Source organism: Pyxicephalus adspersus, chromosome 11, assembly GCF_032062135.1.
Source record: "Pyxicephalus adspersus chromosome 11, UCB_Pads_2.0, whole genome shotgun sequence".
In the NCBI taxonomy this organism is placed as follows: Eukaryota; Metazoa; Chordata; class Amphibia; order Anura; family Pyxicephalidae; genus Pyxicephalus; species Pyxicephalus adspersus.
In genome coordinates, this window is record NC_092868.1 from 5171350 (window position 1) to 5198129 (window position 26780).

A 26780-nucleotide genomic window follows, 5' to 3' on the forward strand; every position below is an offset into this window, starting at 1 on the left:
CACCATGATTGTTTATTTTCTCCCGTTTCAGAGAATTTTTATAAACGAGCCAAATGTGTGTGTGTGATCGAAGCTCAAGGACCAGTATAATTTAAAGATTTTGTTAGGTTTAATATTTTCAAGGTTGACTAATTTCTTCTGATCTTCTCTATTGATATAAGTATACAGAGTTTCTGTTACAAAGAGATAGCTTGAAGGCAAGCAGCTGCTTCTAGTACTTTTTAATATTATACTCCGTGACACAAACATAATGGGTGCACCCTGTATAAAACATTTGTCGGTTAAATAGAATTTATCTCAATTATAAACATAAATATATTTCATCCTGTAAAATAAACTTTTTTTTTCTGTAAATGTTAAATGCTTTTGTAAATTTAGATTGTTGGTTGTCTTTGCTTACATAGGGTAATGCTTGTTATGACCGGGTTTTAAATGTATTTATTGCAGGCTCTATTCATTATAAATATCCCATCCAGAAGAGACCACTGAATGATGACCATTGAGTAAAGACACAAAAATGACATCTAGAGAAAAAAATTGGTTTATTTAGCGACAATGAAAACATTTTTTGAATAAAATAATTTTTTTATACTATGGGCTCCATTTATAAATTACTCTGCTGTCAATTGGTCTGAAATTTGCTGACAGATGGCCGAATCTCTCTAAGCTTCTCATTTCAGCTCTTATTAGGATAATGACTCATTCGGCCACCTAGTGGCCAATCTCAATAGTGCAAAGCTGACAATTGAAAATGCTATCTGTATAAATTAAATTATAAATTAATTTAGAGCCCTATCAAAATAATAATATGGCAATATATTAACATATTTATATTTTTTTAAATCAGCTAAAGTGTATACATAACCAAAACTTTTTTTTTTTTTTAAGTGTTGAATAGAGTATGGGGATGAAACAGGAAGCGAGAAGAGTTCTCCCAAAGTAGGAAAAATTCTATCTTAGACAGCTATCAATGAAAGAGGCGGATTTGGATTTCATAAGACTTTTGGCAAATAGAAAGGTTAAGTCTCCTTAGCAGAGACAGCAGTAAACATTTTGCACCACCACAGAAAGACAAAAAGCCCATAAAGTTATAATAATCTCTAATTTATTTGTCCCTAATATTAGTTGCCAATTTTTATATTATTTACTGCTGCCCGTGTCCCTTTAACCTCCTTAGCCCCTGGCATTTAAAAGGAAGCCAGGAAAGGGGATCAAACCTATAATATATTTAAGGTCTTAAAAACTTTTCCCTCATTTCTTATTTCCCAAATCTTGATACATAATTTTTCCTTATTAGCATGGGCTGGTCATGTGACCATGAGCCAATCTGAATTTTCTTAGCAAAGAGTATATGTTGTTTGATTGACACACCCCCAAGGTGCAGGTCCTTGACGTCCAGGGTTTACAGGAAGGGGGTAAAATCTGGTTGGGTCATTTAAACCAGAAAAATCCTAGCATTAAACCATAGAAGAAAATATGTGAAGCAAAACATTGATGTGTGAGTGGGGCTTGGACTTTTATTTTAGAAAAGCAATGAGAATATAGGTGGCGCTATTGTTTACATATCACAAAATACATCAGAAAATGTTGGCAGGAAGGTGGTGTTTAAGGAGGAAGGGGGATTTCTTGCCATATTTATACCCTATGGCAAAGTTACCCTTCTCCAATGAGGATAGGCCCGGGCATCAGCTATGGGCACATTTTCTCTCCCTGCCGCCATCTTTGTCATTTCTTCTATTGCACAATATTCCTCTGTGACCATTGGGAGCAGAAATGTATGAGCCCCATGCTAGGATAGCTTCCCAGGCACCCCATCCCCGAGTCCCAACATTGCAAAAGTCAAGCTCTTTTGATCCGGGATAGATTACTGAAGTACCCATTGTCAGCCCCTGACGGTGGCATTAATTGGTAAGCCAATTAGAATGCCCAACCAACCCCAGTGTACAAAGAATCAAAAAAACCTAGGGGCATGTATGATTTAGAATGGGTGGGTGTCCGATGGGACAAACATGCTTGACAAATGTTGTACCGCCAGCCACCTACCAAAATACTTATGGTAATGAACGCCATTGCTGAAATTCCCATCTTATCACCACTATATCATCATCCTAAAACTTAGGACTGAAGCAACAATGAAACTGAAGAGGAGTTGGAGATGGCTGTACAGAGGAGACCCCGCACTGGTACAAGTGATGTTCATCGTCATCTTAAGTTGACCATACGAGATTGCCTGCATTCCAAGATCGCACATACTTTTTGTGGCACATCCGCGAAGTGATAACAGTGAGTCTACTGGCTCTGTAAAAGGAAAACACTTGGGTCAGATAATATATATTTTGTTCAAAGAGAACCTCATCATCATTAAAGAATATACATTCATGTTTATGCCCATCAAGGTTGGCCCTTCCACCACCAACATGTTGAAGAAATAACTGAGATTGTATAGAAACTGGAAAATTACCTACCTAGCTTTGCTAAGTCTGCCATCATGTGTTGAAGTTAGTTCGGAAATTAGCCCAAAAATGTAAAAGTAGCAATGAGTGCACTCCATCATCAGTTACACAGTGGGACTTACCACTCATTTAAAATATCACCTAATACTCCATTTAACCTGTTTATACTTGAGTATATATGATACATTTTTCTTACTTCTGTTTTCTTTTACTTTGACCCTCTCTCTTTCCTCAGTTAACACCTCTAATTATACTGAACATTCAACCCAGCTCAGCTGTTCTCTTCTAATCCCATACTTCACCAAAAGCTTGTCCCATGCCGCCATCTTCCTTTTAAATAATGCAGTGTCAGATCCCAGATATGTACAGAGTGGGATCTAGTGGGATGCTGTTTGTATAGAGTAAGTTTTTTGCTTGATATCTGGGCTATATAGAACAGTGGGAAATGTGATAAAATAAAACTAGGGATTAATTGTGGTGTGAAATGAGAAAAGGAGAGGGTCAAAGTAAAAGAAGACAGAGGAAGAGTACATTTATCATATATACTTAGATATAAACTGTTCCAGGGTACTTATTTATACTTTAAAATAGAAGAAAATTCCTTGACCTGAGTATAAACTGAGGACACAAAGTGCAGACCTCAGGGCTGACGTTCCAAACAGCAATCAATAGAAATGCCAGTAAAATAATGGCCTTGGCATTGACATCTATGGAGTGTCATTTTTAAAACCTTCATATAAAAGATCACAAAAATAAATAAAATCATACGGGCTTAGTCTGTATCCCCCCCCCCCCCCGCTTTTTACTGGTGAAAGTATTTTGTACTTTTGACTATTGGTTATAGTGGGTCACTTGTTTTGAAACAATTTTTTGTGCATTATTGTTGACTGCCAGTAGATGGCACTGTATTCTTAAGTACATAAACTAATGTCCTATGTCTCTGATGGTCAGACTTTAGCCAGACATTGTTACACAAGCACACTTTACATGAGGACACAGCGCCATCTACTGGTGTGACCTAAGTATAAACATTTTTTCTAACTGTATTGAGGGAAATAACTCTTGGTTTATAGTTGAGCATATATGTTAATACAATGAGCTCCTTTTTAAAATAGTGGAGAGTTGAGGAGATAAATAGAACAATAGATTATTTTTACCTAGAACCACTGCAAAGCGTAGTGAAAATAATTGGCATTCCCATTCAGTAAAACAGGAGGATAGGGAAAATTTTTCTAATGGGGACACTATGACAACTGTCTAAGCGGAGAGATGAATAATAGAGAAATATAATTACTGTAATAATGAGAGGATTCCAGAATGCACATATTTTCATCCCCATTACATTTCATAGTATCCTTTGTGTAACACCAATCTGAATCTGCGGAGCTACATGTTGCACAGGTCACTCCATTTGGATCAAAGTTGTCTTTAGGCACTAAAAAAAAAAAAAGAAGAACTCATTAAATATTTATTTGCCTTGACAAATGGCTTTGTAGGGATATAACTAGAGATCACAGGGCCCACACCACCCCCATAACCTTCATACTGTCCTTTCAAAAAGTAGATCTTTCAGGATAGTAAATTGTTAGGAACAATTGCTGTGGACAAAAGTGACCAAGAAAGAGTGAGTATCGATGCAGGGAACAGACTTTAAACATCAAGTCAAGTCATTAGTTAGCCCTTCAAATCAAGAGAATCCAGTCAACTGTACATACAAACTGATACTCTAATAATGGGAGAAGGGCAAAGAACTGTTAGACATCCACTGGCTCCACATTTGTTCGGGAAGAAGAATGGCCAGGCCAGTTTTGCTGCTTTTGTACATTGTATTGGACACTATTTATAGACACTTGACCATCAAACCTACTAAAAGCCCAAACCTATGTGGAAACCCCTCCAGATGATTCAGTTTAGGGTACAATTATTACATTAGGATACAGAAGACGTTTCAGACAAATATGCACTTCCAACATACAGTTTGGGGGAGGTTCTTTTCTCCAACTCTATAAAGCCATGGTTTGACCAGTCTGGGGTGGAGAAACATAATTTGGTCTGAAACATGAGAGCTATCCTCAATCCCCACCAATGGGACGAACTAGAATGCCAAATGAAAGCCAAATCTTCTCATCCAACATTAAACCCGACCTTAAAAAATTTGCACAAATTCCCACAGACACCTATCAAAAACTTGTGTTTCAAAGTTGGGAACCAACTTCATTTTAAGGGTCATAGTTTCGAAATGGGATAATGGACAAGTTCATTTAGGTTTATTGGCTAGGTGTTCACAAAGGTGGAGTACTTATTTGCTTTTTCTATGGGTTCCCAAGCCTTTTTAGGATCTTGATGCCATGGGAAAACTTTGGATTGCCTGTAAAACAGAAGAATATGGCAAGACTTACAGGTTGGAAATGGTGGAAGACAGTTATCTTGGAAACAACAGGATACACCCATCTTTATCTTGCCACGGGGCAAGCTTAAACTGCTCGTTTTATTACACCGACTTGTAGGGACACATCCCCTGGCAAATTCCTCACTCAGTTTCGATCCATCTATAAAAAGATATTGGTATTGTTAAATGACAGAAGAACCTTATCTTTGGGATAGAAGGGAAGCGTCACCATTCAATGCTTCCTTGATTCTGTTTACTATCATCCCTCTATTAAGTTTAATATGAACTCCTCTTTATGTAGACAGCATGGGTCTGATGTATTAAAGCTCTTCAAGACTGGAGAAGATAGACTATCATGGGAGAACCTGGGTGATCCAGCTTTTGTTTGCCTTCCTCTTGATCATCCAGGAGTTTTTTTTTTATGAGGAAGTAGTCTTTCCTACATCCAGGTCATTAGCCTTTTATAGAATTTTGCAATGGGAGCTTCTTTTAGCTTTAAAAAGTTATCTTTTAGTGACTTTGTCTAGGCTGAAATGATTTCATTAGTCTGCTGCAGGAGTAAGCATTCCTCAATCTCCCTCATTGGTTGTACTGCAACACTGCATCTTTGCAGCAAGCCATAAGACCAAAGACTGCAGCAGAGGCATTAGTGAACAGAAGCCACAGTCACCGAGATTTACATGATTTTATCATCTCAGTCTACGAAAGGTTTTCTCAACTAGGGTTCCTCCAGAGATTGCTAGGGGTTATTTAAGCAAAAAGCAGTTTGTGATTCAAAAAGGTCCCTAAGTTTAGGTGACACCAATAATCTTTTTGGCTATCTGTAAGGGTGGCATCCTTCCCAACGGCCAGCAATGCAAGAGAAATTCTTCCCAATGGCCACCACACTAATGTACTGTGATTGGTGGATATAGTAATTATAAAAGACCTGAATGTTATTTCAAGGGTTCCCCCAATGTTAAAAAGTTGAGAAACCTTGGCATAGAATGTAGTTCAGGACAGTGACCCTGGATGATGTATGAATAAAGATGGCGTATTTGTCCATTGCTGGGATTTTTTTTAGACAGCAATAAAAGCATTGCAAGTAGCTTTTAACCCTTTCATAACTACTAAAAACATTGTCTTGCTGGTTGACCTTGGCAAGTAATCTGACTTTTTGGTGAACTTTGGAACTTACCCCCAGTTGTCAAGGTGTATGATGAAGCACAGGCATGTCCTGCAGGGCAGACCACATCGGTACCAGAGCAATACGAGGAGAATGATTGCATACAAACCTTACATGTAAGGGAATGGCCTACAGACCAAAAAAAAAAAAAATAGCATATACATTATTGATTGGAGAAAGCACATACCAAGTTAGAGGCACAATGCAAGTCAATAGCAAAATTATTTATATATATATAGGCAATATTAGGCTCTCAAGTACTTGAAATGTCTGTGTAGAACTTGGTGACAGGGTCTCTTTATGATTCCAGCAACAGGTTGGAAATAGTTTGTAGTATCCAAGTCCAGCAATTGTTTGGAGCATGATGTACTCGCCAGCTTTTGGCTAATCCTTTCCCCCTTGCGGGAATAGGGAGGAAAGTTAATTATATTTTCATACCGTGCCCCTATTGGTCAGAGGAATGTTTTTACACAATGCTGCAGCTGTTTTTGTCCATGAAATCTGGAGAGGTTTTATCAGGCAAACATTAAAGGGACCAATTTCTAAAAAAAAATGTTAATCCTGTAACCTAATGCTTTCACAGCCGCTGATATGGGGGTTAAAGTCAGCCAATACCCAAATTGCTGCGAATGGATTAAAATAAACAGATAAAGGCAACGCAATGTCCTGCAGGGGAATTTAATTAAAATATCTAAAACATAAGAAGGGAAATGTTGACTGTTAAGAATTGGAAATTCCAACAGGGGTATACCTTTTGAATTTTCATGTTTTACAGGATTAAATTGGGTTCACCCAGAAAAATTGTTCTTAGATTGTGTTAATGCCATATGACTATGGGTGTCTTTAGATTGTAAGCTCCTTCGAGGGACAGTTAGACATGACCATGGACTTTGTACAGTGCTGTGTAATATGTCAGTGCTATATACTGTGCAATAATAAAAATAATACTAAAATTTCAGTTTTTATTTCTTCCTTATTTCTACCGTCATCTATCATTTTTTTATGTCATCCTTATCTGTTTTTATTCATTCCTGACTTCTTAATTTGCATCGGACATTGTTTATACTTTTCTTCTATCATCGTATCACTTTTTAATCCTTTCTTTTTTGTTTTTATTCCACCTTTTGAAAGTCCTCAATCATTCCCGCCTTCCTGTTTTGATTCTATCCTTTTCTCAGTATTTAGTCCTGTCTTCCTTTTGTCAGTTTTTAATCCTTCCTGTTTTCAATCAGTTTTTATTCTCTCTCTTGTAGATTTTATTCCATCCTTTTCTCACTTTTTAATCCTTTCCATCTTTCTGTCATCTGTCATTTCTTCATCATTCATTGAGTTTTTAATCTTTTTGTTCTATCTTCCATTTATTTTTTTTGTTATTCCTTCCATCATTTTTATTCCACCCTTTTCGGTTTTTAATCCTTATTGCCTTTCTTTCGTCTTGTCCTGTTCTATCTCTCAACAGTTTTTTTTTCTTTGGTCAATATTTTTCCATCCTTTTGACAGTTTTTATTTCTTCCCGTCATCTGTCATTTTCTATTCTATCATTTGTCAGTTTTTAACCCTTTCCTTCCTCCTTTCTTCTGTCAGTTCTTATTCCATCTATTTTTTCATTCTTTCCATCTGGTATCTATCATTTGATCATTTTTAAATATATATACACAAAAATGGGACCTTAAAGACGTCATATACTTATAGGGAGATTTAACAGATGGAAGGATTAAAAGCTAAGAAGGAATGGAATAGGAACTAACAGAAGGAGGAAAGAAAGGGTTAAAATTTCAATTTTCTATTCTTTCCTTCTGCTAGTTTTTATTCTATCATTTGTCAGATGACAGTAAGGATTAAAAACTGTCAAAAGTAAAATATAAATAGAGTGGTGTTAATAAAAGCTTGGAATTAACTCCACCGATGTCACATTCCTTACTCTTTAAATAAAAAGAAAATAGATACAAAAATGGAACTTGAAAGACATCATATAGTTAATACCAGATTTAATGTAAAATGCCAGCATCTTTATTAATTATACAATAAAAAAATACCAATTTTACATGTTAAAAGAAACAAAATATGATCTCAATCAATTTGATGATCCGGTGTGTTTTGCAGAAGAATAATAACTCGGCTTCATCAGGGGTAACATCTGATATCTATATATTTGTATATCTCAAATGCTGCCCCTGATGATGCCAAGTTTTTTTTCTTCTGCGAAACGCGTCGGGCCCTCAAATTGATTGAGATTGAATGTTGTTACTTGTAACATGAAAAAAATAGTTTTTTTTTTATGTATAACTAATAAAGTTTATGGCAGTTTGAATTAGAATCTGTTATTAATTATATAATGTCATTTTTTATATATCCTATTATAAGCTCCTACTAACACCACTCTCTTTTTTTTTTTATATCACTTTTTAATTTTTCCTTCCATCTATCAATTGTTTACAACCTTTTTTAATCCTTACTGTCATCTTCCATTCTTTCCTTCTGGTAGTTTTTATTCTATCATTTGTCCGTTGTAACCCTTTCTGTCTTCCTTCTGTTAGTTTCTATTCCCTTCTTGTTTTAGCTTTTAATTCTTCTATCTGAATTCTTAAATTCCCTTTCTTGGTTCTTAATTCTTTTTTTTACATACCTATTACATACAACAATTAGTTCTGTGATTATATCGCGATCAGTTTGATTGTACAGAGGATCGGACTGATCACAGAGAATACAAGAGGTGTGCCTTGTAAATATAGCATGCTACAATTCCCCCGAGCCCCCCTCCCCGCGGGCCACACACTGATCATTCTGTTGTTGTTTAAATACCCTGCAAGGGGCTATTTTTAGAGGCGTGTGACATTCCTACGAAAGAATAAATCTTTGTTTTAGTTAAATTCCTTTTAAGTTTTTGTTCATCTCCATGAAGTCTGCTTGTTTTCGGTGAGTTTGTGAGGATTTTTTTGCAGCATTCCAGAAGGATTAAAGTTTATGTAATATTCTTGTGAACTTTTCAATGTTTTCATGGATGAAAACCCGTTTTATGTAATATTATATGTAATTGGAGGCAGATCAAATACTTGTTCAGGCTTTGCTTCCTACTTTGCAATGGTACACAGTGGTTGTGCTGTACTGCTTATATAAAACAGATGGAGTTACTGGGAAGGAAGGGCTTGGACTCTGCCCTTTTACCCTATACTTCAACAGGTGAGCCTACCATTACCCCCAGTGCATTCCTATGCACCACCTATGTGGTCTAGTCCAATGACAGTATTACCTCCACCAGCATCAGGTCTTCCTCATCCATGTTGCATGACATGACATGGCATAGAAGACGGCTCTGAAGTTGAAGTGAGTGACTGCAGGCCACTGTATGGAACCAGGTTGGAGAATGAACTGTTAATCCACCACCCCTGTGATATTTTGCAATAGGGAGGGGGGGGGGGGGTAATAGGGTCATGGTGTGTTATGTGACCCCTGTGGGACAGGAGGGGAGGAAGGGGTCATTGGGGCTCTACATTTCCATTTTTAAGCACATAAAAAACTTGCACAGGCAGCACGATTTACATGTGTCAGGTCAATCTAAATATTACATGGTGACCCTGGATGCCTGAACAAAGCTGGCTCTGTGCTTCTAGAAAGAAGAGCCGATCAATACAACAATTGACAAAAAGGAATAGAGTGAGTGGTAATCAATACCTGCATGTGTTTTTCAACACATTATTATTAAACGCATTAAAATTATTCTGATGCTTGTTATACTTTAGGAAGGGAGGTTATTAAGCTGAGACAATTACAGAGCTCCCTCTAGTGGCGAGTGAGGCAATTTATTTTATTGACTACACATATACTACTTGATTTTCCCTTAGAATAGCCTGATACTCTATTAGGAACCCCCAGGTACCTGGAAATAGAAGAATGGGGCATGCAGAAGCCTTATAACTGATGGCAGTTTATTGTCTTTTCTGTTACATAACACAAATCAAAACCAATCAAAAAATAAAATGTATTTTCAAAATGTTACTGCATCTCAGTGTTGCTCATTTGCAGCCACTTCCTGGCTACATGCACTTTCTTAATGGCTGCATGACATTTCTCATGACGGGTTTCCTGGAGGACAATGTAGTTTCCATCAGAAGCTTGTTTAACATCATGACAACTCAGGAGGGCAATTAGGTCAGGAATATAGAGTTGTTACCCTAGAACAGGAAGTGTCAGGACAATGACTTTTAATGCAAAATCATGAGTTTATTAAACTCTGCAGATGACCGAAAAATAAAAAAATTACTTTTGAAACCTTAACATTTTAAAGATTATATAGTAGTTTAGGGATTTATTGTGCTTTAATGAGATGAGCAGATCTGGACCCAAAAGAAAGGGAGAAGCGGTGAGGCACAGTCACCGGCATGAATAAACAAGTAGCATTCCATGTATTCCAACAAGTAGCATGTGTATGGGGGAATAGTTTTGGGTTTGTAGTATTGTTGACAATTAATTTACCTTATATGTGATCCGAATAGGTACTAACTAGATTTATATCAAGGCTGTATTGTAATTTGCAGCCCCCACCCCCCCACTGCAGAATATGTTGGACTTGGCTGGATCTGTGCATTCTGATCTCATTTTCTATTACACCATGCCACATCTGCTGTGATGACCGTGACCCATGGCTTCCCAAGTCCACTTTGACTCCCAAGTCCACTCTCTTCCAGCATTCACCGGGTTTGTATTGTTATTATTGTCGGCTATAAAGAGACCCTGTCACCAGACTTCACTTTGTATAACTATCCTATTACTATTTTGCCACAGAAAACCACACAAAAACTTTTCAAAAGATATTAAAAAAAACAATTCAGATCATGGAAGATAGAAGTTTTGGTTTAGGATAAGCTATCCATCACTGTACTACACTGGGAAAAACTATATAAAAAATCTCCTAGATTGTAAGCTCTTCGGGGTAGGGTCCTGTCCTCTTCCTGTGTTACTGTCTGTATCTGTCATTTGCAACCCCTTTTTAATGTACAGAGCTGTGTAATATGTTGGCGCTATATAAATCCTGTTTATTAATAAAATAAAAATATATAAAAATACATTTTTTACAAAACCTTAAAAAAAATTACAAAGACAATGGCCAGCCAATTGCAGTTATAATAATTGTCTTCCCCCCCAACAATGACCTTAGAATGTTATTGACATCTGACTATGGTGGGGACATTAGATTTTGAGCCCCTTTGAGGGACAACTACTGACTTTGTACAGCACTGCTTAATATGTCGGCGCTATATAATAACCTGTAAGGGTGATGTTCTTGGCCAGCAATGTAAGAGTCATTCTTCCCACTGACCACCACACTGATATACAGTGATCTATGGATATAGTTATTATAGTCGGGGTTCCCTGAAGATCTGAAAGTTATTTCAAGGCTTCCCCTATGTTTAAAAGATCGTCTGCTTTAGAATACGGCATACATAAAACTATCACTTTAATAAAATCCCAAGACTTTCTGTCCCTAAAATTCACCTAACACGCACACATTTCTTACATTGGATTCAACTTACCCACTCACACATTTTTCCAATTGAAACCTATGTAAAAAATCCTTCACTTTCGGGTAAAAAAAGTTTGTGAAAGTCTGTGCTATTGTTGCCATCTATTACAGAAATTTTATTATGTTACCGGTAACTATCCTCTATACAAGAAATGGTTCTAAAATGGAAATTTTCCTTTCCTATCTGGCTATATACACCATTATATCAGCAACACAACACAGCTGCAGAGAACACAGTGTCCTGAGAAATGGGAGGATGAATGCAGGATGAATGTCAACATAAACCCTGATCACAAAAACAAGTAAAAAAATGACATTAAAGAAACACAAATTGTAAGGAGGACTTACCGAATCCTGCAAGGATAGAGAGGACACAGAATATACCCAGCATGCAGGATGCCATTGTCAGGATGGATGGTAAATGTGAAATCTGTGAGTGCAATGCTGCTATGACCGAGAACTGCCCTTATTTCATGCCTGAACCTTAACCCATTCATGGCAGCAACTTACAACTTATTCCTCCACTTCAGGAGTTTTTAGCATTAACCCCACCTAAACTGGCTTTAGAATCCATGCTATTCAGATACCTGTATTTTTCATTTTATTTTTGTTATGCATTTATACTTTTTTGCTTTTTTAATTAGTTTTAGCTTTGCCAAAAAATTACTTTTATGTTAGGGTGGGTAACATTACCATCATGTTTTTGTGTCACACCCAGTCCATCCCCAATATTTGAAATGGATCCAACCTGATGATGAGATGGTCACATATGGTTTTCATTGACTAGAGAACAGTTGAGAGTGATAAGTATTTAATTTGTCCGAATTAACTTACATTTAAAGCATCCCCCATCAAGATGGCAAAAGAACCAACACTTAGATCAGTTGCAGAAAAGATAGAAGCAACAGGTGAGTGAAAATTAAAAATGCAGTCAGATAGGTGTTTTTTATTGCAATTGTTCTGCAATTAATGACCTGTCTGGTTGCAGTATTTTAATATTATACATTTAGCTTTATTTTATGGCTGGCTTCAGATGGGTAGTTAAAGCCTACGCTGTTCAATGCTCCCAATCTCTCACCTTCAACCACAAGGTGTCTAGAGTGTTCAGCTGCATTTTTGACAGGTGCGTGCAAGCGGTTGCTGCATGCCATTGTCTGCAGATGCATTGCATCATGGGACTCTGTATAAATATATAAATGGTTCATATTGGAAGAGAACTCCCTTCCCAATTATTAAGGTCATTACAAAACACAAGGGGGCGCTCTTTGTGTCTGGAGGAAAAGAAGTTTAAGATCCGGATAAGGAAGGGATTCTTCACTGTAAGGTCTGTGAAAATGTGGAATCGGCTCCCTCAGGAAGTAGTTTCAGCAACCACTATAGATTGCTTTAAGAAAAAGCTGGATGGTTTCCAGAAGCACAGAATATAACTGGAGAATAAGGATTTAAAGTTAAGATAACAGAGACTGCTGATCCAGGGAACATCTGATTGCCTCATGGGATCAGTAAAGATTTTTTTTCCCCTGTTGGAGCAAATGAAACTGGGTTTTTTTTGCCTTCCTCTGGATCACTTATGTCTAAAGGATTTATCATCTGGATTATGTTTATTTCCCTAGTGGTTCAATTTGATAGACATATGTCGTTTTCCGGCCTAACTGACTTTAACTATGGATATCTGCTCCCCTGGTGCTGTTTTACTCCATATATGTAGTGCTGAAGAGGAGGGAGCTCTTACGGCCCAAGAAACGTGTTGGTACATTTGTTGTTGTTGGACAATACATTGTGGTCTAGCCACAATTTAAGCCACAGGGACCCTAAGCCAGAGGGCCCATGATGTGAGAAGTCTGACCATAAAATATTTTTGATATTTGAGACTCAAGTGTGATATTCTGATGACTCCTGCATTCTGTGTTTCCTTACTTGACACCTGCCCTAATGACCTCCAGATTTCCAGATTTATTGTGATGTCATTTTTTGTCCTGCCACTACAAATGTGCCATCCAATGGCTAAAATCAGCAATTAAACTACAATCAAACTAAAAATCAACAATTAAACAATATGAATTTCTAGGTTTTTACGAATGGATTTATAGAAAAGAGATTACAATAGCATCGTATTAGGAGATTGCAATAGAATGTTTGGAGAATGCATGTGGAATTTGCAATTGATTTCTTGCAGTTGAGATCTATCTATCTATCTATCTATCTATATATATATATATATAATATATATATATATATATATATATTATACACTCAAGTATAAACCTTAATTTTTTAAAATGAAAATTATTGTAAAAAAAAAACATTTTGGTTTATACTCGGGCCAGCTACAAAAAAGTAAACTTTTTTTTTCAAACCAGCAGTACTGGTCAGGCCCCGTTATCTCAGAGAGCAGGAAAGAGAGCTCCGCTGGTACATTGATATAATTGTAAGGGGCAGGAGATCCCTCTGCCCGACCAGCATTGTTGGTGGCAGCTGTGCAGATCTGTCAATACTATACCTGGCATTGACAGGAATAGTAATGTCACTGGAGTCAGATGATGACAGATGTCATCATCTGGCACCTAGTTTGGCTGCAGAATGACAGGAGCACAGCCAGGTTGTGTATAGAGCCAGATTCAGATTAGTTTATTTTAAAAATTTAGTTGTTTTATTATAGATTTAGTGTTTAATTTAGGAAAGATAGAAGTGTTGGATAGAAGCTGTTATGGGTACCTTTTGTTTGGTGTATAAATCCATCACAGTAAGTTTAGTGATTCAGTAACCACCAAAGTGACTAAACTGGTAATGGTTGGAGATGACTCATTCTGTACAAGTGTTGAAATTGTTCATGGTCGGAGACGAATTGTTCTATACAAGTGTCGAAATTTTCCACGCATGGGGGTGACTCAGTCTATACAAATGTTGAAATTTTTTCATGGCTGGAAGTGAAGTGTTCTAAACAAGTGTCGCAATTGTCCTTGTTTGGAGGTGACTCTGTCTATACAAGTGTTGAACTTGCCTATGTTTGGAGGTTACTTGGTCTATACAAAAGACAAAACTGTCTATGCTTGCAGGTTACCCAGTCTATAAAAGTGTCGAAAGTGTCCACAATTGAAGGTGACTCTTTTTCCAGTCCCAGGGGTCCAGTGGATACAGGAGAAGTGTCATTACTGGTTAAGAACTGGCACGCTTGGGAAGACAGAGCCTCTAGGGGGTGCTATTGCTTGCTCAATAGTCATGTGAACCCTAGGAAGGTTGCAGGTGCAGAATCTATACAACCTGGTTTTCTCCAGAGCCTCTAGAGGTGAGGATGTTGCACTGCAGACTGCTGCCAGGATGCTGTTCTTGGGCACAATGTGTGGTACCGAATCACCAGGCAGGAGAATAGTTAAAGAAGGACAGGGGGAAGGCAGCCAGCAAACAAGAGAGGTCAGGAGCAAAGGCAGGGTTCAAAAACCAATAATCCGGAAAATAGACTCCGGTGACACAGGGGCCACAGAAGACACAGGTGAACACAGAAGACAAGGGTGATACAGGGATCACCAAAGACAAAGGAAACACTGTGAGAGCACAAGGAAAGGACAGGGAAACAACAGACTGTAAAACAAAGGGTTAACACAGGAGCTGGACAGGAGCAGGATTGGAAATGCTCAGCAGAGCTAGGGGGGCTCAGCAGAGCTAGGGGGCTCAGCAGTAGTGGAGACACATTGCTCAAACAGGAGGGGCAATACTGATAAAACATGGACAAGCAGGGTCAGAACTGCCCTCATGCACAGGAGTGAACCATTTTCCTTGATTTTTATATTGTGGTTTCTGGCTTTTACTCTTGGTGGAGTGTGTCAACTTTTAGGATTGTGTGGAAGAGCCTGAGGGAAATTTTCAACATGTTGAACGCATAAGTTTCTCTACTTCTGTGGTTTAAAATGATATACCTGGCAATGTCTTTGTGATAATATCTGTATTATATTGTTTTTGGTTTCTTGAATTTTGCTCCTAAATAGGTTGAAAAAAATCACACCATTATGCTGAGTTGGTTCTGAGCGTTTCCTAAAATGGTCCCACCATGAAGAGCTGGTGGTCTGGCAATATTGCAGAAAGGGATGAAAACAGTAAAGTGCTGCTGTGCTTCTCGGGAGATTGGCTGTGGCCTCAGTGTCTATCCTCAGGTAACAACTCCACAACCAAAAGAAACAAGTCACTGGAACTGCGCCACAGGCAAAAACAAGATCCCAAACTCCACCATTGTTTCGATTGGGATGGAGCCGGTGGCAGCTCCCATGTGCACAGAAAAGTGCGGCAAACTGCACTACGGTTAAAAAGATTTGAAAGTCTGTATATAAATTATAAAATATGTAAGAAAGGAGAAGAAAAAAGAAGAATGGCTCTCTATGGCAACTTCAGTGGTTCAAGAAAATTATATTGCACTTTTTAAGCAATACAGAGCTCAACTGACCAAAAAAAATCAATGTACAAAAAAAAAAAATGTATATCTCGAAATAAATGTAAGAACTGATACTGCTGCGATGTAAATGAACAGAAGAGGAACTTGCTGCAAGAAAGTTGATCATATGATGTTACCACCTCAACAACTGTTTGTGAACTAATATGCTTATATGGACTTCCATGAATATTACTTATTGGATTCTTTGGCTTAATGACATATAGATGATGGCAAAGACCTTGCTTTAGGGAAAGACTGTATACCTATAAAGATTGTTGTATTTCTTTGTTTTAGTTACAATTTCTGTTGCAATAATAAATCGTCCTAAAATGGAATAAAAAAAGGCAGACAACCCTTTTATATAAAGAAAAAATATTGTTCTTTTTTTTTCACTGCAACTTCTTTTTTTTTTTGTGAAGCCCTTCCTTTTTCTGTCTTCATTGCATCCCAGGAGGCTCTTGGCTGCACCTTCTGCGTATGCTCTATCTCGGGCATGTGCATCGGGGGCTTTTTTTTTACACTGAGAGGAAAGAGATGCCGATCTTACGCATGCACAGTGAGATCGGCTCTCTTTTTACCCCTTTACAGCAGGCTATGTCAACCAATCACACGACTGCGCAGTGCGATATCGGGTAACGTAGAAGAAGGTTCAAGATGGTGTCCTCCCTCTGCGCATAGACGAAAGAGAATTCCACGATGCAGCAAGACATAATCGAGGACTTCTCTATTGCAGTCGAGAAATCTGCAGAATTAAAAGTGTGATTTTTTTCATTTTAATTTTGCTTTAACCTCCCGGGCGCTTCATTTCTGTCTGGATTTATATGACTCAAAGCGGTACATTGTCCTTCATGAAAATGTATTTTACAGTATAATATATTCGTATGAGTATAATAAAGTTTGAAAATCAAAATCATGTTAAAATAATAAATACATTAAAAAAAATAAATTTAATAATAAACTTTGACATGATTTTGTGTTTTGAACTTTATTATAATCATACTAATTTATTATACTGTAAATACAATTTCATGAAGAACAATGTACCGCTTTTAGACATAAAACCAGTGTATTCAATACAGTTATTTTATATTAAATGCAATGCAAAATAACTTGAAATAAAGCAATTAATCTCAATAAGAAGAAACAAGAACACATGAGAAGAGCATGCAGTAATATGCAGTGGATTGATCTAAATATTAATATTATATTAGATCATATTACTACATGGCTTTCTCATGTGTTCTTGTTTCTTCTTATTTAGAAATATTTGGTTTTTTCAATAAATTTCAAGTTTGGCCCGCAACTTGGTGTAAGTTTTTAATTTCGGCCCGCTGTGTATTTGAGTCTGACACCCTTGCCCTAAAAGAACCACACACAACCTCTCCCCAATAACTTGGGAGTCACTGAAATGGGATAATTTTTCCATGTCTAATGGCCTTATCAAATATCCTGTCAGCATTCCCCAACATCTTCCTTTTTATTTTAACTTAATCCAATAAACTACACAGCTGTAACTTTCCTCTACTTTTCCCTTTTCCAAAATGGCAGCCTCAGCTGTGGCGACGCCTAGTTCCCGCCTTCTGCAGCGGTATCTCCCTAGCAACCGTCTCCAAGCGACGCATTCTCAGGCTTTTCACTAGCAGACCCTATCCTGTACACACAGAGGGGTGATGTTGGCCTTTTTCACACACTGTAGCTGGCAGGAAGATAAATTTACAGCTGTGGCTGATAATATAACATTTCATATAGACTGAGGTGAGGGAAGTGAGCGGCTGAGGAGAGAGAAGGGTCAGAGGTGACAGGAATGTTTCCCAGCTGTGGAGGTAGCAACCATCCAGCACAGTGCCACGGGGGTGTTATACCTAGCCTGCTGTAACACGTGTAGACATTGTGTGTTATTATGTTTTTTGTTGGCTGCACACAAACCTATTATATGCCAAGTAATATTATTGAAGTGATAATATATAGAAATATGCTAGACACTGTATACAGCATAATAACAGAGCTTCCATTATTATATAGTATATTCAGCCGTTGTCCTATGAGATAATCCTACTTTAGTAGTGCGTACTACCAGCTGAGTGGGCGTGTATAATGACGTAACAATTATCCATTTCTACTCTGCGCGCGCATCTGTTATCTTTTTCTAGATTCCGCTTCAGCGTGAGCTCCCCGAGAGTGGGCGTGTTCTATAGACCTCGGAGAGCAGCTGTGCCCCGCCCACCCTGTGCTGTGAGATAATCCCGCCCCTCCTACAGCGGCAGCATCTCATAGGACACTTGCCAGACGCGTCAATGGGGGAACTACAAGTCCCAGCATGGCCGGCAGCTGCTATGTGATGTCATTGTGCTGCCTCATGCATGTGTTCAGATTTCTATTTATGTAATGGACAAGCTCCAATTATTATATGTCATATTCAGCAAGCCAAGCGGCTGCTATTGGGGAACTACAAGTACCAGCATGGCCGGCAGGGGACCCCCCCCACATATTTTTTCTTTCTTCCAACACAACTGTATTTTTCGCCGTATAAGATGCTCCCAATTTTTAAGGAGGAAAATCTAGAAAAAAAAGATTCTGAAAGATTCTTCTTCTTCTGATCACTCATGTGCCTTTCAAATTCCCCTTCTGATCACTCTGTGCTTTTTTTCCACTGTACAGCAGTTAGGACAGGGAACAGCAGGGGGCGCTGTGCTGGCTTCTTTCGCTCTGCACTGCAGCCAGGAGAAGACACACGCTGCCAGAGGAGAGAAGAGACACGCTGCATGCAGCCAGCGAGGAGAAGAGACACACGCAGGATCGGGTATCGGGTGAGTATCTTATTTTAATTATTTTATAACACATTTGTCATATAGGACGCACCAACTTTTCCCCCCCAGTTTTGGGGAAGAAAAAGTGCGTCTTATACGGCAAAAAATACTGTATGTCCTTCAAGTTGTCACTTTCATACCAGCCCATGTATCTCTTATACAGCCCTTGTCACCTGTCGCTTTACTTCTAATTATATTCATTTAATAATAAATATTAATCTTGATAACTTTATTGTTGATTACAGTTTTGAATGTTAGCAGTGATGGCTAATATTTGGGCCCCAGGTTTATACTCGAGTCAGTGTGCTTTTCCTGGTTTTTCAAGTAAAAGTAAGTAACTTGGTTTTCAGATTGGTTTATAGCTGAGTATATATTTTATACACATAAACACATATATATATGAGGTCTGACCATTAAATAACGAGACTGATAATATATATAATAAATTACCGTAGTTTTATTTATTGATTTGACAATTCTAATGCTTCTTCAATATTCTCTCCATTGCATCCATTGACACAAAGCGTGTTCCTTTAACCCCCCTAGCGGTCTGATTCTGGCCATATTTGCATGCAAAAAGCGGTACAATTTTTTGCATGGAAATTTATTTTACATTGTAGTCCTATAATTCTTAGGCATAACTCACCGACACATGTCTAACAGTTAATAAATTTATTAATAAACTTTAAAAAAAAAAAATCTGTTAAAAAATAATGTATAATGTAATATAAGTGTATAGCAGCATTTGTAATATATATTGTAACAGCTGGCCAAATAAAACACAGGGTTACGTCCAGGGTGACAGGTACAATTGCCCCAGGTACAGGTTATACACATGTTTCTGTTTAGTCAGACAGTTTCCCTTTTGACAAGAAGGTGGGATTGAAGTACCAGGCTGAATGACAATGAGCTTCTTAGCCAGGTGGGGGAGCTAAAGAGGCCTGGGTATGATCAGGTGTAACTGTCTCACCTGAAATGCATCCTGGAAATTAGCCGGGAGATATAAACTCCCATCCTGCTTATTCCTGGGGCTCTGACTTGGCTGCCGAACTGGGAATGTGAGTAAAGACACAGACTTAGGTGCAAAAGATATATGGTTAGGGCCTTAGAGTCCTGCACAGCACTAGGTTGGGCTGGACTGCTAGTTAAGGGAACTAACAGTGAGTTAGTGGCCAAGTGGCCAGGCTTTCTTTTTGCTGTTTGTTTTATCTTGCCTGTTTTGTGTGGAAATAGTGTTAAGTGAAAATAAACCCCTGATGCACTTAAAACCTGCTGGCCCTGTTTCCTGCTTGAACCCCCCCCCCCCCATTTGCTACGGGCGATCTCTCGATATATATTATAATTATATGAATATATTCTTTGTATTGGACTCAATACAGCTATTTTGTATTGAATCCAATATAAAACTAGTTCAATGTCCCGCCAACCCATGCACCGACGTCACCGGGAATCCCCGTAGGACGTCTCTGCACTTCACGGCTAGACATCAGAGGGGGCAGACGTGTCCCCCGGACCTGCAGGGACCAGGAGGTAGCCGGGGGACAGGGACAGGACAAGGTAAGTGGGGTTTTATCCTGCTTTTAGGTACCCCGAGTCTGACTCAGGATTACTACTTTTTGCATGTAAAATTGACTCAGAGTCAGACTCGGGAATACCGCTCGGGGGGTTAATCACAGAATCAATTTAGGAAAAAGAAAACAGTCCCAAGGTGCCAAATCTGGCGAATTAGGAGGATGTTCCAGTGTAGTAATGTGTTTGTCGGTCACTGTCCTGATGAAGAATGAAACCATTTTCACACATTTCTGCCATCTTTTCCTGATTCTTTGTCTTCCTTATAATAATGTTGGGTCACTGTTGTGCCTCCTGGAACCCGTTCTGCCAAAATGATGCCTTCATGTCACAAAACACGATGAGCATGGCTGTGAATCTGGACTTTTTTGATTCTTGTTGATGAAGGGGTTTCCAGTGACTGTGGTTTGGTTTCAGGATCATACTGCAAGATCCGGGTTTCCTCACAAGTGTTGACTATGAAAATTTTTCAGGCCCACCTCAGTTTGCTGCAGAATCTCAACAGAAATTTCCTCTTTTTGCTCCGGTGTGACATTTTACTAATTGACTAATTTCTCAACTTTTTTACTTCCTAAGATTTCAGCACATGAGGGGAAACACAACGGCATTAAACGGTGACTGACAACAAACTAAACACAGAGTGCCGGAGTTTGTCCTGCATGTTTGGAGAAGTTTAATCATTCATGGCGAGTGCTCATAATCATCTCTCTGCTTTGTGTAAGAGATAGAAACATCTTGTTTATTACACAGACCTTGTATATGTAAAATCTCTTTTACAAGCCTAAATTTCAGGCAGTATTTAGAATCAGCATTATAACAATTGCTATGATCCCATTGAAGTAAGAACAGTGTGGAAATCCTTCAGCGGATCCAGTGCAAGTAATTTGAACCTCTACAGACAGGCCATCGGTGATATGAGTCTGGTTGCCAATATTGCAGATACTTGGAGTGGCACATCCTCGAAGAACGAGCTCGGTGGACGATGATCCTGGAGTGGATGAAATATTAGATCAGCGGGGGAGATAACATTGGACATTATTGGGTTTTGGGCACAAGACAGATTGCTTGGTGCAAAGTGCTGACCAGGGGGGAATTTTGTACCTAAGGCTGTACACACGTTAGATAATCACTCACCAAAACGAATGCTTAAAATATGACGTTTCCATTGAGCACCCAACATCATTATCAATCAGCCCAGGCAGATCAATGAATGACGATTGGGAACGATCACTATGCATGTTGATGGAGGGGAGTATAGCGGCCAGGCCCTCAGTCACTCTCCTCCTTCTCTAAAGAACAGAACAGGTATTGAAAATACAGCACTGTGTTCATCTGTTACTGGAAATGATCACAAAAAATAGTTTCAAGCTACAAAATGTCTATGTTTGTACAAAGCCTTGGGTAAAATAGGACCAGAAGAGCCTTCACAATTTGGAAAAATTCCCTTTTACTAGCAGGCAGGGTTGACATTGGGTAATCTTTTCATATATTCACAATCTATTTCCATTTTTTCCTATTCACCTACCCGTGATTTTGGAGTGTTGTACAATGCACATTGTCTCCTCTCCAGTGCATTTCATGGCCATCCCAGTGTCACACCATTGCGTTCCATTAGCCTTACAGGTAGGACAAGTCAAGCCATTGGGTTTGTCATTATCTGGTAATACTATATAGGAAGAGAAGAAGGCAGTAATATTAACGCCATATTAGAGGGTAAGGACTGGATCAAAAGGGAGTTTAAACTTCTGTATATTTATGATTTCCATTACATTTATGGAAATAAGCTTGGAAAGTTGTCTTTGGTTAAATTTGTACTTCATAATTATTTTCAAATAAACTCCTTAAAGTAAACAATATTATCGTATAATTTTGTATTCCTATAATTTATAAAGCTTTGTAATTATTAATATTAGCCCCTTTTCCATTTTTGATATTGGTTTCCAATAATAACAGGAGCAGCTGATTTGTTAACTAGAAGAGTTTATCTTAAATTCAAAGTGTAACGTATCGAATGTATCTGTATTGAACTACTCACATTGCGGCTGGGTGGGGGTGCAGTTATCTGTGTAACAACAAGAAATTCCCTTTTTTGATTTGCTGTTGTAAGTGCTGAAAATTCCTGGCCGCTGACACTGGTTTTCTGGCACACACGACCTACCAAAATATTCTGTCGTCTTTATCCCGTCTGTGAGTAGAGGAAGAAAGAAAAGTGTAAGTTTGCATAAGGGTATTATTATCTAATTATTTTAAAGTAAATTTTAGTGGATTCCCCTATTTGCTCCCCTTTAGCATGGTAAATATATTATTAAATTTTTTTTTGTATTTTAATATTTTAATAAAAAAAAAAAAAAAAAGGGATGATACTTTTCAGAAAACTTGTGGGATGATAGCCTAAAAATCTTTGTGGTTATATAGAGCTCTCTACTGGCTATTGAACCCTTTCCCTGTAGAAAAGTGTCAAGGCTACTTCCCAATACAGGGCCTGTTTTATTAAAGCTCTCCGAGACTGGAGAGAATACACTTTCATCGGTGAACCTGGGTGGTCCAACAAACCTGGAATGGATCTGGTCTAGAACTGAGAACATTTTCTAACAAGTAGCAAATGACTGTTAAAAAATCCATTCCATGTTTGCTGGATCACCCAGCTTCACTGATGAAGGTGTATCTTTTCCAGTCTTGGAGAGCTTTAATAAATCAGTGCCCAAGAATAAAGTTTTTGTTTGTCAGCCTAATAAAAAAAAATTAAGAAGGAAAATCCAAAAAAAACTACAAATTTTAAAAAATAAGTTGAAACATACTTGCTAAGGAGAGATGTTGAAGAAAGAGTTATTTATGGCTGTTTCGGTTTAACTAATAGTTTATAAGAGATTAGAAATATAATTTATAAAAAAAAAAGTAAGGTTTCTTCTAAACAAAACTTTTCCTAAAATAAAATCACTTATTTCCCACACACTGAGGCCAGCGAATTCTGGGCGGTTTCGATTTATTTATTCTTCTCTGGGTCTGACTGTTCTGCCAAACGCCGCCATTTTCTTTCTGGAAATTCCAGTAAATATAGACATGGTGTTTCCCAAAGCCATATAGCATACAACTACTTTTAACCTATTACTAGTCTCAGTGACAATGGTCACAGGACAAAACGGGGGTGTGAATCTCCCAAGCTGATACCCAGGCAGTGATAAAATTATGGTCTAACCCTTTTCTACTCTATCAAAAAATAAATAAAAATAATAAAATAAACAAAGTTATATAATGGATTTAGTATATTGTGAAATAAACACTTCAGGTATAAAACAATACATTTCAATACATAAGGCTAAATAGATTTCCAGTAGTAAAAGTGAATATTATTTACTTATACAAGATCATTGACCTGCAGGTAGCGTACCTTCTATGTTTATTGTGTGGGTGGCGGCACATACCCGTCCGGGGGGACAGGATACGTTGTTTCCTGTGCAGAAAGTTGCACCTTGCACCAGACAGACCGTGCAGGAGAGGGAGTGACCTGCAAGAAAATTGCAAATTCAAAATAGATAATCGTTTCCAGCTAAATTGTAAAGCTGACGATCCATTTTCTATTTCAGTTGGCAGAGACTTGGCTTATGGATCAAAGACAGTGGATGGCAGAGATAAAAGGCAGGCATAGCTCTCGGATAGGGTCAGATTAGTGACCTGGAGCTCTTCTTGTACTGCAAGAGGTCTTCCACTGACTATGATTCATGAACTTTTTTTCTGTATCCCCCCTTTTTTTTTTTAGGATGAAGAGCTGAAAGCACCTACCTCCTCTGCCTACTCCTTGGATGTGCTCAGATTATAACACTTGTTTGTAGACATGTCATTACTAACCAGGTCTGCATCATAGCTGTTCATCTCTCTGCTCTGTGTGTGGACAAGCTTGTGTACTTGCATGCAATACATTCTTTAGTGGAACTCTTCTGCACATTGGGTGTGAAAGGGGCACATACAAACAGAGGGATCTGCTTCCTTCTCATGACCCTTCGGCCTATAAACCCCTAAAGCTGGAATTTCCAATCTCTGATTGGCTAGAGGGTAACTAGGTGTGCCCATTCCAAACCTTGTCTGTTATAGTCCTAGTTTTCTAGTTGCTGAAGTTTTGTTTACTAATTGTTAATTTCTGGCTTTGTTCTATGGGACCTCCAAATTGCTTGCCCTTTGGACTGACCCTTTGTCTGACCTTGAACTTCTTCTACCCTTGGGCTCCAAAATTGACCCAGGTCCTTTCCTGCCCTTTGAGCTCCTTGAGCCTTCATCAATCCCAACATGCCCAAGTCCTGGGGCAAACAAGTGCTGCAACCTGCCTTCCTACACTAAATGGGGCTTAAGCAATGGTTAAACAATGACATTTGAACAACACAAGACAACATACTGACCTGGTTGTGCAAAGATGGAAAGAAGCCAGAAAAACTTCAGACATGAATCCATTGTGTCTTGAATGTGGCATCTGAATTGGCACTGTGAATGAAGTAATATTAACGAAGAAGACTCAAGTCTTCTCTTGTAAACATTAGCTAGATAATGTTCCAGTTATACATTGATTAGAGGTGTGGATGGAATCAAAAACAGCAATATGAACTTTAAAACTTCTAACAATTTAGTGCTAAATATTAATGCAATTTCCGGGTGTCACCTGGAACATTACTTTGAAATTCAAATATCTTTGGAAATACTCTGTTCTTCATTGTATATTTATACGATTGTTTTCCCAACCAAGGTTCTTTCAGGAGTTGCTAGGAGTTCCCTAAGCTATAAAAAAATTTGTGACTGTAAGCACACCAATGATCTTTTTTTTGGCCATCTAAAGATGACATTCTTCCCAGTGACCATCACACAATGAGCTGTGGATGTGGTAATAATGGCCGTGGTTCCCTGAAGACCTGAAAGTTATTTCAAGGGTTCCCCCAAGGTAAATAGTTTGAGAAATGTTGGTTTAAAATGTGGTTATAATTCCCCTACAAACCATATATATTCTATTCTGTAATATCTCTGTAGTTGTGTTTTCTGCACTGATGCATTATTTCGGAAATCAGATCAGTGTTGTCAGCCTTTTGTTGGCTGGTGGCTTGTACTGAAATGGGATGAGAAGAAGTCGTAGGTGGCTGTCTATTAGTTATCTTTTTACAGGTCTTACGTTCTTTATTAATATATTTATATACATATTTGATTCTCACTATTGAGCTGAAATACATATACAAAATGTACCTAGATTAATTTATACATTCTCTTATTCTCTACCCAAGGTAATTTCTAGAGCTGCCCCAATTTTCGGGAATGGTCTTCCTCGTCCAATTCATCTTGCTCCTACTTTCTGCTCATTTAAAACAGCAAATGAAACCCATTTTTTTTCAAACTTGCCTACCCATCTTCTTCTGTCTTATTAAACCTGTCGCTGCATCCCACCACTATATATCTCCCCTGCTAATGTTTGTTAATTCCCTCACCTCCTAGATTGTAAGCTCTTGGGGGTAGGGTCCTTTCCTCCTGTATCACTGTCTGTATTCGTCTGTCATTTGCAACCCCTATTTAATGTACAGCACTGCGTAATATGTTGGTGCTATATAAATCCTGTTTAATATTATTAATAATAATTTCAGTCTAAGCTGAATATGTTTAGAACCTAATAAACAAGGTATACTTGAACTGGTCGCAACCCTAATGTAAGTAAATACTCTCATTACATTACTTGTATATTACTTTATTTATACAAATAATACTAGGCATGATATGAATGAACAATGTAATGGTTAGTACACCGACACATACAGTTTTCTGACAACATAAGAGAACATGAGGCTTATCTGATATGATCATACAGCATTGAATCTTGTAAAAAGTGCAACATTCAATGTAATCTGTATTGTATTGTCATTATTATGGTATGTACAAGCAGCTATATAATTACATTTTTTGACATGTTTATAGCATCAATGAACTTATATATGTCACAATACGTTCATTAACAATTAGTTTGTTTGCAAATATACGTACATATTATGCAAAAAGTTAACATGAATATGAATGGAACAATATTCTTGATCTATTGTATAGAACAGGGGTAGGCAAACTCCGGCCTTTAGGCCAGATATGGCCTAGTCAGTAGTTTGTTCTGGCCTAACGCCGCCCTGGTCGATCAGGCCTAATTCCGGCTGGCAGAGGTCGTCAACCTGTGGCTCATGAGCCTCATTGTTATGCCTCCCTTCCCTATTTACTGCGGCCGGCGTTAACACTTCCCTCTCCTCCGTATGCATTCTGGAGGAGAGGGATTTCCCTTCAGGGGCGTTCCTGGTGGGGGCGGAGCCATCAGCACGGCACTCGAGAGAGAGTCCGGCCCTTGTGTGCCTTCTTCATCTCCTAAAATGGCCTAGTAGCCAAAAAAGTTTGCAGACCCCTGGTATAGACGGTTCAGTCGCTTTCATACACCTCTGAAAAAGCCTA

At 38.3% G+C, this 26780-nt stretch overlaps 2 protein-coding genes and 2 long non-coding RNA genes across 5 annotated transcripts; 2 read left to right on the forward strand and 2 right to left on the reverse strand.

The window, feature by feature from the left end:
- Nucleotides 1–525: 525 nt before the first annotated feature.
- Nucleotides 526–12015, reverse strand: LOC140340608 (phospholipase A2 inhibitor and Ly6/PLAUR domain-containing protein-like). Its single transcript, XM_072425914.1, has 5 exons — nucleotides 11877–12015; nucleotides 6020–6136; nucleotides 4853–5002; nucleotides 3748–3888; nucleotides 526–2298 (listed from the first exon to the last, which is right to left on the reverse strand). The coding sequence occupies exons 1-5, from the start codon at nucleotides 11929–11931 to the stop codon at nucleotides 2096–2098; spliced, it is 666 nt and encodes a 221-aa protein (XP_072282015.1). The 5' UTR covers nucleotides 11932–12015; the 3' UTR covers nucleotides 526–2095.
- A 120-nt stretch (nucleotides 12016–12135) lies between these two features.
- On the forward strand, nucleotides 12136–20994 carry LOC140340611 (uncharacterized). Of its 2 annotated transcripts, XR_011922682.1 has the most exons (3): nucleotides 12136–12436; nucleotides 19004–19088; nucleotides 20904–20994. It is a non-coding gene; the product is annotated as an uncharacterized lncRNA (long non-coding RNA). The 2 variants fall into 2 exon arrangements; XR_011922681.1 differs by lacking the exon at nucleotides 20904–20994 and having other exon boundaries at nucleotides 19004–19457.
- LOC140340612 (uncharacterized) lies at nucleotides 14005–16281 on the forward strand. The gene is made up of 2 exons (XR_011922683.1): nucleotides 14005–14814; nucleotides 15512–16281. It is a non-coding gene; the product is annotated as an uncharacterized lncRNA (long non-coding RNA).
- LOC140340609 (phospholipase A2 inhibitor and Ly6/PLAUR domain-containing protein-like) lies at nucleotides 20069–24789 on the reverse strand. The gene is made up of 5 exons (XM_072425915.1): nucleotides 24719–24789; nucleotides 23716–23832; nucleotides 22363–22512; nucleotides 21853–21993; nucleotides 20069–21315 (listed from the first exon to the last, which is right to left on the reverse strand). Exons 1-5 carry the CDS (start codon nucleotides 24768–24770, stop codon nucleotides 21116–21118), a joined length of 660 nt encoding a protein of 219 aa, XP_072282016.1. The 5' UTR covers nucleotides 24771–24789; the 3' UTR covers nucleotides 20069–21115.
- Nucleotides 24790–26780: the final 1991 nt, after the last annotated feature.

What these genes read in the sequence shown, in the direction of transcription:
- LOC140340608 (XM_072425914.1), bottom strand. Translation starts at nt 11,931, where the DNA reads ATGGCATCCTGCATGCTGGGTATATTCTGTGTCCTCTCTATCCTTGCA. An exon ending in ATACACCTTGACAACTGGGG is followed by an intron (nt 5,003 to 6,019) that starts GTAAGTTCCAAA and finishes ATCTTTTTATAG; the next exon opens with ATGGATCGAAACTGAGTGAG. An exon ending in GGAATCCTCTCATTATTACA is followed by an intron (nt 2,299 to 3,747) that starts GTAATTATATTT and finishes TTCCTTTTACAG; the next exon opens with AGCCAGTAGACTCACTGTTA.
- LOC140340609 (XM_072425915.1), bottom strand. Translation starts at nt 24,770, where the DNA reads ATGGATTCATGTCTGAAGTTTTTCTGGCTTCTTTCCATCTTTGCACAA. An exon ending in CCACACAATAAACATAGAAG is followed by an intron (nt 22,513 to 23,715) that starts GTACGCTACCTG and finishes CTCTACTCACAG; the next exon opens with ACGGGATAAAGACGACAGAA. An exon ending in CACCCCCACCCAGCCGCAAT is followed by an intron (nt 21,994 to 22,362) that starts GTGAGTAGTTCA and finishes CTTCCTATATAG; the next exon opens with TATTACCAGATAATGACAAA.